This window comes from Rhagoletis pomonella, unplaced genomic scaffold (assembly GCF_013731165.1).
Source record: "Rhagoletis pomonella isolate Grant_MI unplaced genomic scaffold, Rhpom_1.0 Rhpom_scaffold_00010, whole genome shotgun sequence".
Classification (NCBI taxonomy): domain Eukaryota; kingdom Metazoa; phylum Arthropoda; class Insecta; order Diptera; family Tephritidae; genus Rhagoletis; species Rhagoletis pomonella.
Genome location: NW_023458564.1, coordinates 31,538,866 through 31,550,066, shown reverse-complemented (window position 1 = coordinate 31,550,066; position 11,201 = coordinate 31,538,866). Strand labels below are relative to the sequence as shown.

General features: G+C 36.3%; 1 protein-coding gene across 2 annotated transcripts in view; it reads right to left on the bottom strand.

Annotated features, from left to right (window-relative positions):
* Window positions 1–9,728, bottom strand: part of LOC118746234 (ecdysone-induced protein 74EF-like) — a 392,873-nt gene extending 383,145 nt beyond the window's left edge. Inside the window, exons 1-2 of one of the 2 annotated variants that reach the window (XM_036480064.1) lie at window positions 8,941–9,728; window positions 7,012–8,661 (exon numbers count right to left, since the gene is read on the bottom strand). In XM_036480064.1, coding sequence (XP_036335957.1) covers window positions 7,012–8,155 — 1,144 coding nt within the window. In that variant the 5' untranslated portion in view covers window positions 8,156–8,661; window positions 8,941–9,728. Of the gene's footprint in view, window positions 1–7,011 lie in introns of both variants that reach the window. The other variant, XM_036480063.1, reaches the window with a different exon arrangement.
* Window positions 9,729–11,201: the final 1,473 nt, after the last annotated feature.

Here is an 11,201-nt window from a genome sequence, read left to right as displayed (position 1 = left end):
AACCACTTACTGTTCTGTCTGCAAATGCCTAACTATCTAAGGTAACCAACAACGAATAAATAGTTCAGCCAACGCTACATATGTACGTATGTATGTATGTAGGTATGTGAGCTAACTAACAGCGGCAAGCAATGATTAAGTCGAACGACACAAGCAAAAGTGTACATAATGCCTGCTCCCAACCTACCTCAAGAAATTTTTTGTTATGTTTCAACATTAGACTTGGCTTGACTTGGAAGTTGACTGCCAGTTTTTCGCCTGCCTGGCAGCCTTTGTTGTTGTCTGGCCGATCACATACGTACATACATATATGTATATGTTGGGGAAATTTAATTTTGTATGTATGCGGGTATGAAAAAGCGGCAGCCAGGATGTGTCGCAAAGGCAATGAGCCAATCCACTGGCTAACAGTGTGCGACGGTGGTTAGAGATGGGCAAAACACGTGATTTTCTATGTAACACGCTGTGTCACGCTTTTTCACGCGTGAGCGTAAGCGGTTTTGAGAACAAAATCACGTAACTTCCGTGATCGTGCGCGACGGAAATGTTTGCTGGCGAGAGCGTGCGTGAGTTAGTTTTACGTCAATCACGCAATTTTCACATACCGAGCCATTACCGCCAAAAAGATGTAAGCGAAATTTTTTTCAAAATTTTCTTTTTGATGCAGAAACGTTCCTAGAGCATTCAAATTAAAATTTTCAAAAACCATCGCTTCCATCTTTTTGGCGGTTAGGGCGTGATATGTATATATGTGCATATGTATATTAGTATTTTCAGTTTTTTTTTCGTAAACTGCTAGATACTGTTTAACTTATTCACTGTATTCACTTTTGACGAATCCAAAGGTACAGCAGATGAATATGCAGAAATGATTTTTGAAGACATTAATGTGGAAATACAGATTTATTTAAAAAAAATCAGAGCCCAAAAGCTGTGATGATATTTTAAAATTTTGGGAGCTAAATATGTTGCCCTTTTTATAAGCCTTTCAAATTTTAAATATACCACCTAGCTCAGCAACTATTGAAAGAGTTTTTCCTGTGTCAGGCAGGCTCGATGAAAGCCTCGACACAATGTTATTTTTGAACGAAAATGTGAGCTAATATCATTTTAAAATTACATTGAATGAATATTGATATGAAATCTTTTCTATGAAATTTGTAAAAAAAAATAATAGTGCGTTCATGTTAGGCAATGTTTTTGGACAAAGCTTTTGTAGCAATACAATTAATTTCATAAAAAAAAAGTCCGTGAAGAAGCGTGCGTGAGCGTGCGTGATTAGAAAACGAGGCATCGTGAGCGTGCGTGAACGTGATTGAAAAAAATATAACAGAACGTGAGGGTGCGTGACTTATAAAACCATCAACGTGAGCGTGCGTGAACGTGAGCCAAAGTCACTCACGCAACCATCTCTAACACGCTTACATTCATACATATATGTATATATAAAGTATTGGTAGTTGTTGTTAATCTTGTAATAAATTTTATGTGCCTTCACTTTCTCACTTCGTGGGTGCTCAGACACATACATACACACGCAGCCAATATTACAGAGCACGATGTCATTCGTGTTTTAATTTTTTTATTTATTCCTTTTACACAGTTGCGTTGGGCTTAAGGCAGATGGGCTGACTGACTGCCGGTCTTGCAATCTTGCAGAGAGGCAGTCAGTTGCCTTCTTAGCCTGTTTTCTCGTTTGTTATACATACCTACTTATTTATGTATAAACATCTGTATGTAGATCAAGTCCAACTTTTACAACAGTGCCGTGATAATTTTTAATGTAGTAGTTGTTGTTGTGGCTGTTGGGCTTATACTGGTAAGTAGGGACGTTTGAATGTTTTCATAGTCTGGTAAATAATTTTATCTACACGAATGTGCGTATTTATGCAGTACTGTTAGTGGTATTTGATTAGGCTTACCATTTCCCGTGCAAAAATTTTCTTTTCAGTTTCAACGTAAACACACATATACATATGTATGTAAGTATATTTCACTTTATTTTTGCGTAAGAGTATGCCATTGAGTGAGCGCGGTTTTTTGCTTTATTTGAGGAAGAAGTTTTTTGCCTGCCGCAGACGCGGGCAATTGGAGCAAAAACTTTTACTGCTGACTTTTTGGAGCCTAAATTGCATACGTATGGGTATGTATGTACATATTAGGGCAGGGAGTTCTATTGGTATATATGTTATTAAAAAGTCAGAATATTTTCGAATCTAAATATAAGAATAAAGTAGCAATTTGTGTATTAACAAAGTGCGCTATTTTCCCTTTTGAGAAAAATCTTACAAATCCGTTCAAACACATTTTAGAAAGTACGGATAAAAAAATGAGCAAATATTAACCGAATATTCGGATAAGAAAAAGAAACGGATGTTAACCGGATTTCCGGATTTTATCCGTATACACGAATAGTCAAACGGATATGCGGAAATTCGAATATACGGATAGGGCCAGCTCTAGTGTGACATTGCATTGCAAAACATTTGCAGCATTTTGAATTTCTTCATTGGGTTAGCTCTGGAAACATTACTTTTGTTGTAACGCTAACCCTAACTTTAGAAGCACATTTGATGTGAATTCTAATACTGTATATTTATTGGCCAATTAATTTAATCAGAAGAATCTTAATAAACAGACATTGTATAATTTTAAAAAGCCAGAAGTTTTGTCCTCCTGTCATAATCATCTGCGCTCTCACATGCATCGGATTGTCGTTCTGACCACTGATATGGAATGCTGTATATCCCTTGAAGACAAAGAGATGTCGCAGAACATTGTATGTCATTTTTAACAACAGTCGAACCTCCGCTCCAACCGACAAAATTCGCACAGCGATTTTGTTCTGTTTATACTTTTTATTAGAAAAGATCTTGGGCTGTGAGGGTTAGGAACATGTCGTAGGCATCTTCTTGATCGAATTGCTGTTCTGTTACACCCATTCTATTTGCGCTCTACGCACCAATACTAAGAAGGCGGTGATGAGAAGGCAACATGTGTTTTTTTATAGAAACGAAAACGCCATAACTAAGCTTCCTTGGTTTTAAAACTTTCTTCAATACTTTTTTAATGTATGTAGGTATAAACAGATTTCAAAGTTTAAAATATTGTTGAAAAATTTTTAAATTGAAGATAATTTCATTTCAGAATTCAAAATTGAGTTTAGTGGTCAAAGGAGGGCACTTAACTAGCCCAACGTGATCTTAGAAGGATAAATGTTAATAAAAAATACAAAAAAGTCATAGCGAAAAGTAGTACATTTTTGCTATTTTTAGAAAGGATTAAATTTTGTATGGTCACCTCACGCCGTAAAACTAAAGGAGGGGAGCGGGTTCAAGTCCACATGGAGATGTTGTTAATTTTGCAACTTCCAAATAGGCAATATTTTTTGCAGCGTTTCAAATAAAAATTAAATAGATTGCTAAGTCTATGCGGTAAACTTTGGACAATTTTTCTTCCTTTTATCTTTCATTTAAGTCCAGCAAAAGCAGCACTCATACTGAATATGCATTTCTTTGGATTTTATTTCTCAGATTAGTGAAAACCTTAAGCTCTCCATCGCAGTTCAGGTGGTAATTTTTAGCGAAATTTTTTAAATATGTATATTAGGGCGGGTAAATTTGTGTGGAAGATTTTTTCGACTATGCGCGTATAGCAGAGAAGGATTCTACGTGTAATTCTAACACAATTTATCGATGAAACCATGCGTATAAAATCAATTTGGCGTTTGCCAAACTGCGAAACTGGGTTTCTTATAGCGTTTTCTTTCCTACCGAAAAATGTTGCCTTCTTAGTATAGTAAAAAAAATTACCCGCCCCAATGTACAATTTTTTTTTATTATGATTTAACTTACGTAATATAACACCGTGTAAAAAAAAAAAAACAAAAAATTTTAAAACGACGAAACATTAAATATACTCACGTAATTATGGGCCACTGCGTTTTTAGTCTTTTCTCTCTATCGTCAGAACTTATAAGGACTTCGAAATGTCAAAAATATAATTAATTCAAAAAATTATTTATACAATTCAGTGCAGAACAATAAAATGGGTAGCAAAAGAAAACAATATTTTATAGAATTTAAAAAAATCAAGTATTTTGGGTCGAAAATGTATAGAAAATGCCCTCTTGATTAAGTTTATTCTTTTAAGCAAATAAAGTTAAAAGGGCGAAATTCGAGAACATGGTCAAAAATACATATCTTTAAGAGAAAAATTTTAATATGACTGTTTCGGTACCAACATATTCGTCTGTATTTAAACCTTTTTAATTCTACAGCATTTTAGTTTTTGTATGATACTCATATTTTTACATTATACTATCGATTTGAAATCGGTGCGGTTTGCAAAATATTTTTGAATATTTCAAACGGAAACTAGACGGACAGATGCATGTGGGTTATTGGAAAATCGCATTAGCTTATATCGTTAAGATAGAGGACAAATATTTGGTAGCTATGGAACTGCTTTTATACCATATTCCATTTATGTTTGTAGAAAATTTATTGATAAGACACAGCGCCAAGGTCAAGCATACGCCCCCTTTTCATTTTTGTTGTCTTCACGAATTGGTTCAAGAAGGCATAAGCCTTTAGAAATGCTGTGGTGTCACAAAGGACCCGATTGTAGGTATCTTACTACCAGCATGTCTGTATGTGGTAAAACCAGCTGCCACTTGAACCTAAAGTGAAAGTGTATTAATTGCCTTGGAGAATAATTTGAAGAACAATGAAATCAGAAAGAGCATAAAATTAGAATAGAACAAAAAATGAAGTTAAAAATGGCACAACGCCGAAAACGGTTTGTCTCTATGCGTTCCAAAATACATCATCTTATAACCCTATTGGAAGAAACAACCAATATAAAAAAACAGTGGATGCAATACTCGTATCTCAGTTACATATGAATCTTTACGATAATTATATGTACATATTTCTACCGGCCATAAAGTTATAGCGATTGGCTGTGATTCAAAAATTTTACTCGAAACGTTACGCATACGCCCCTGTAACCTCCACGAGCGTTGTATGTATTTGGCTATCGAGAAAAGTTTTCACGACATAGGATGCCGTTATAAGCGTCAACGTCTTTCATAAAAATTTTGATAAAACAGCAAAAATTTGGGAAAATTACAATTTAAGGGCATACGCGTGCATACACCACATATTTGGAACTATTGAGGCACGGCAGTAGTTAAAAAAAAAATAAAGAATTTAGTAAGCTTGTAGCCCTTTCTCTATGTATTTACATACGCACGGGTGTATGCATGGATGTATGTGTGTAGACGGAAAAATCACCCACAACACCATTTTCCCAACTATTCCCCTTTGCAAACGCTCGCTAGACCCACAAAAATGCGTTAAAATAAATGGATAGACATTACTAAGCAGACTGGCAACTTTTTGTTTACTGCCTAAAAATAATCGATAAAATTGTTGAGGTGGGTTAGGAAACTGTTACGCGTATGAAACGAGTCTACAAATACAAACTAATTTATGTATGCATGTACATATGTATGTATGTTAATGTGCATATAAATATACTAAATATGTGAATAACGGCAGCACAGCACTACTATGGAGTCTCAGTGAGAGAGAGGCGCGTGAGCGGCACACAGTGCTGCCTTCGTTGAATGGGGCTCTTTGTTGCGAATGCGTCCAAAAGTACCAATGGTAGATTTTTCAATATACATTTAACTATACGCGTATGACCACATACATATGTACATACATACATAAAATAATATACATATATATAAATACATACATATGTAAGCTCATGCAAAAATGTGAGTATGTGTGTGACTATTAAAATGCGGCGGCAAGTCTTAGTTTCACAGCGGAAATTACGATATTTCAAACTACAATTTTGTGTGTTATTTTTATAGATTTTGTTTTTTGTTGTTTTGTTTTTCTTCTCACTATTCGCCGCTTTATTTTACAAAAAAAAAAAAAAAATAAATACAAAAAACATACACAAAATTGTTGCTGGTTAGTCGTTTGGTCGGCCGGTTGGCTGGCTGGCTGATTGTCTGGATGTCTGTCTGGCCGTATATTTCTCTACTGGGTTAGCTAGTTGCTGGGTACGGTGGTTCGTCGGTCGGTGGTTGGCAAATTCAGTGGTTTCGTCATATTTTCCTGCTTAGTTGGAAAATTTTTTGATTTACTTATATACATATTTATTTATTTTCCCATTCATGTTTAAGTCATGGCATTAGCTGAATGCGAGATTGAAGCACAGAAACATTTCAAGATTTTTAACTGGCGTTGACTCATAAAACTACGAGATTTGGCGAAATTGTTATGAAACATATATTTAGAAATGAAACGACGTGAAATGCGTAAATTTTAGTCACGGCAATGAAAATATAAAAATCGTAATTGATTATGGAATTTATGTTATTGCTAAAAATTGTTAATAGAGTTCGGTGCCATATTTTTATGTTACAAAATCAGGTTACCCAAAGTAAAGACTCAAACTTTTTAATAAAAAATATGATTGAAGGGCAGAAAAAAAATAAGCAAAGAACGGAAACATTAGACTAGAGATGGCACAACGTCGAAACCCGGCCCAAAATCTTCATATTCAAAACCCATAACATTTAAAAAATTTTTTATTATAATTCTAAATTCAAAAGTTCTAAACATTTTTTTTCGACAACATGAGCCTACATAAAGCTAATAACAGAACTCAACATGTATGAAAATTTCGAATATATTTATATTCGTAGCCGCTCGAGTCCTGTAAAGCCACTTGCAAAGAGCATGCGAAAATCGAACCAATCAGTGGATTCAATGACAAGCCTTAAACCGGAGCTATAAATAATAAAAAAAAAATTGACTTACTCCTATTAAGTATGTACCACGTCGGCAGGATTTCAAATCGCAACCATTGCATTAAAGAATAAAAGCTTTTACTGTGAGTTTGCTGTTTTTACTGCTCTCAGTGTATACATATTCATTTAAATATTCATAAGAGTTCTAGAAAAAATGCTTCAAGTTCTAAACTTACAGTATCGCTTCATTAAATTCTTCTTGTACGCCGATCGTTGTTCTGCCTTCAATTGGGCGTGCTCACCCTCCGTTACGCCAGAGCCCGAATCTTCCGACTCTGTTTCCGAGTACGCACGATCACGATTGCGAAGTGTTGTTGCATTCACCGACAAATCCAATGGGCAATCTGCTTCCTCCTCTTCTTCTTCTTCGCTATTATAGTTTCCCATCGAGACTATACCATCCTCCTCGACAGCGATATTCTCATCCTCTTCCTCCTCCTCCATCGCCTGCACAGCATTGCCATTCTGTTGGTCTTTGCTTTTCCTTCGTATGGGTGTATCGCCGCATTTGCGTGTGGCCAATGTTTCCACATCACTCTGACTTTTGCTCGTGATTACCGTACGTCGCACCTGTTGACCCAACTCGCCAAACATTTCGCACTCCTTGTCGGTGGCACTAACTGAGGATATGCGCTCAGTGTTGTTGTCGACATATTTATGTTGTCGCAAATGATTGTAAAGCACCGTAAATTCTTCTCGACAGTTAAATATCCTTTTAGGTTCTGTTACAGGCGCAGCTTCAGGTAGTAGTGAGGGGGAAGTTTGCGGACTGGACGCTGTTGAAACGTTGCTTTCGTTGTTGTCATTAGTGGCAGGTGAGCTTGATAACGGCACAGGACTTTGCCTTCCTTGCGTTGTGGACTTGTGTGAATCTATGGCACGAATTAATATCTTGTCTTCACTGCTGTTGTTGTTATTGTTGTTGATGTTAGTTGAACGCCAATTCTGCTCATCACTGCGTCGCTCCAAGTTCCCATCGCCATTGTCTTGCTTTGCAGCTACACTGTAACAGTTTGTAGTGGATTTTTCGTCATTCGAGTTGCTTCTTGTACTGGTACCTGTGTTGTTAATTGTGGGGGATGCTAGCGGAGACACACTTTGCTGGGACAATGCTACTGGCGAGGGTGAACGTGCAGGCGAAGATAATGCATTCGATGCGAGCGATGCTGACGATGACAGAGAGGACACTGAGGATGACACGTTGTGCGTGGACGGTGGTGACGAAGGGGTGGGCGATGAGGAGCCCGCCGATGACAATGCCGCCTGGCTGACTAGCGTATGCGCTGCATTGGCTGCCACCAGGTGTTGCACCATAATCATTATGAAACTATTGTTCAGTTGCGCTCTACTACCTGTGAATGCCGTTGTCTGCTTTGGTTCTTCCAAATACCGGGAGTCTTTGTTTTTTTTGTTTGTCTAGAATTCAATGGTTTAAATGACCGGGATCTAAGCAGACCATTCGAAAATGGCTTGTCGGCGTATTTGATTTCCTGGCCGTTGCTGTGATGTACGTTTCCAAGTTGAGTAGTCTTAAAAAGTACTTAAATATTTTTAAATATTATACGAGTTTTTATTTAGCAGACATTGTTAACACCAAATCGATTTCCTTTTTGACTTTAAATTTACTAAGATTTTTCCATCAACATCCGTGATTTATTTCATATTAGTTTTTCAACTTTTTTTTGCGCCGAAATGTCTTTTTTGTAAATTTTTTTTATTAACATATTTTCAAAATTTAGTTACCTTTCGCACAGTTTCTAGTTATTTTTAAGGATATTAATTATCATTTGCACATTTTTATATTTTGGATATAAATTTTAGCCGAACTAAATAGAGTTGATTTATATTAAATTTTCCTTAAATTTGTGGTTGCAATCGTTTAATTTTGTAACTCTTGTTGCCGTTGCTGTTTGCCACAAACTTTTGTACCTGAGCGTCGTCGATAATTTGCAATTTTTGAGGTATTTTGTTTGTTTTGTACATTTGGATAGGACGTTTGATTTTAAAAACTATATGTGTTCACTTAAGAAATCCGAATAAAATACCAAAGAAATGTTCTTCTTGAGTACAAAATATGCATGTATGTATGTATGAATAGACCTTACATCTTAAGAAATCACCACAACATTTTTACGCCACTTGTTTTCTGTATAAAACTTTTCATTTGCACTCGAGTCAATTTTATTTATTATATTTTGTCTTCCGTTTGATGTGTCCGTCACGACGATTACTAAAGTTAATTCCACCGTATGCCAGCAGTTGCTGTTGGTTTGCCCAACAGGCACTGTCTGCTCGCCTTAGAATGCACTGCGCGGATTATAGAACACAACGAAACACACACACACCAGCAGAAGCAGAAAATGCACTCACGGACAACCGAAATTCATGCTCGAAATGCATTATCTGGAGAATAATCGAGCACTCGAAAATCTTTGTGTCATCGCTACTATGAGAGTTAAGTTTATGCATTAGCCACACCTGTGAGACTGTGCCAATTTTTTAGTTTCTTCGATTGCAGCAGCAGTGCATCCGGGCATTAATCAAATCCGCAACCAACAAACAGTCACGATTTTTAGAATCTAAATAATTTTCATTTTCATTTCACATGTTGAATACTTATGTAGTATGTACAAATACATTTTCTTTTATTGAATATTAATATTAGCGCAATGGTACATATGTGGATATATTGCAAAACGTTCACTTAAGTTTCTTAGCTAGCTGGCAAGTTAGTTGAGGTACCATCCGCGTATTGCAATTTTTCTATTATGATTATGTCGAACGCAAACGTCGGTTATCTCTTACGGTATCAGCGAAACTGAAATTGTAGTTTAAACTCTAAGTCGATTACAGTCGAAGTAACAAAACGCTGTAGCTAGCGACTAGCAAGCAAGCAACTGCTACGATTCACCGACGACGACAACGAAAACAGCAACAGAAATGGCAGCAATGGCAACGACAGCGGCAACGGCAACGGCAACAGCGCGAAGGAAACACTTCGTACCTACATACATCAATACATACTTAGATATTTCGTATGATACGTTTGTATGCACATACATTTATATGTACATAATTGCACATACTCACACATTTGCATTTGAGACAACAACTTAATTCACAACAACACATATGATGGGGATGATGACGACAACAACGACGATAGCGCTGCCTACAACGCCCGCGTCCCCAACGATGAAGTGCGCCGATTTAAACGGTGTAAGTGTGCATTTCTATATACACAATATATATGGTTAAGTCCATGCTTACATACATATATAAATGCACATAAAAAACATAGAAACCATAGTACTCATATTTGCAACTCACACTGTAAAGTCTATCTACATATATTCGCATCAGTACTCCGCTAGTTACAAAGCTGTAATATACGTATCTATGTACTTACACATAGATACATATGTATGTACGTCAGCATGCATTTTCGTAACACAGCAAGTGATGAGCGCATCGTGAGAGTAGCGTAGACGTTGACGCAAGCCCCATTCAATAGCGCCAAAACATTCACTACTGTCAAACGAAGCACTATACGAACACGACTGCACGGTATTGCTATAAACACACACACCTTTATATCTCTCTCCAAATGATATGTATGTATGTATGTACATCTTAACCGAGAGCGTAATATTTCCAATCGCTATCGAATGGGGAGCCAGAGTAGTAAACAGACTGCGGTACAGTGGGCATGTCGAAGTAAAATCTTTGTACACGTACTCCTCAGTAAACAATATCCACTAACTTGCCACTAACTTAATTTGCAAGAATCGCTCACAATGAGAGAACTATCCAAAAAGTACGAAAATGCTAACCTTGCAGGTAGTTACTAGTTTTATTAAAATTTAATTCAATAGGTAATTTTATTTTTTAATTTTTAACTTTACTATTCCGAAAATTGATTACCTTGTTTGTGTAAAATGCAGGAAGCAACATGTAAACAGCTGATCTTCTTGCTGGTAAATTGTTACAAGTAAAAATTTATCCAGTAAAAACCTGCAACTTTCCTTCCAAATTTTTCTCTGTTAATTTCCCCTTGCAAGTTTTTGTGTACGAAAACGCCGAAACATTTACATATTTGTTTATACCACGTAGTGGGTATAAGAACGCAACTAAAGACTAAGCTTGATATTGAAAATGAGAGCTTCCAAACTAAAGGGATATTAAGGAACTTGTTCGTATCGGGATCGTAAAGAGTTTAAGTAAATATTAGTAAAAAATTGCATGTATTGTTTCAATTTACAAATCATAAAATGGGGCCAGGCAGAAAGTTGAAAAAGTTGTCGTATTTGTCAAGCAAAAATGCATCAGGACTAACTTGAGATAAATCTTCAGATCTAAATACTTT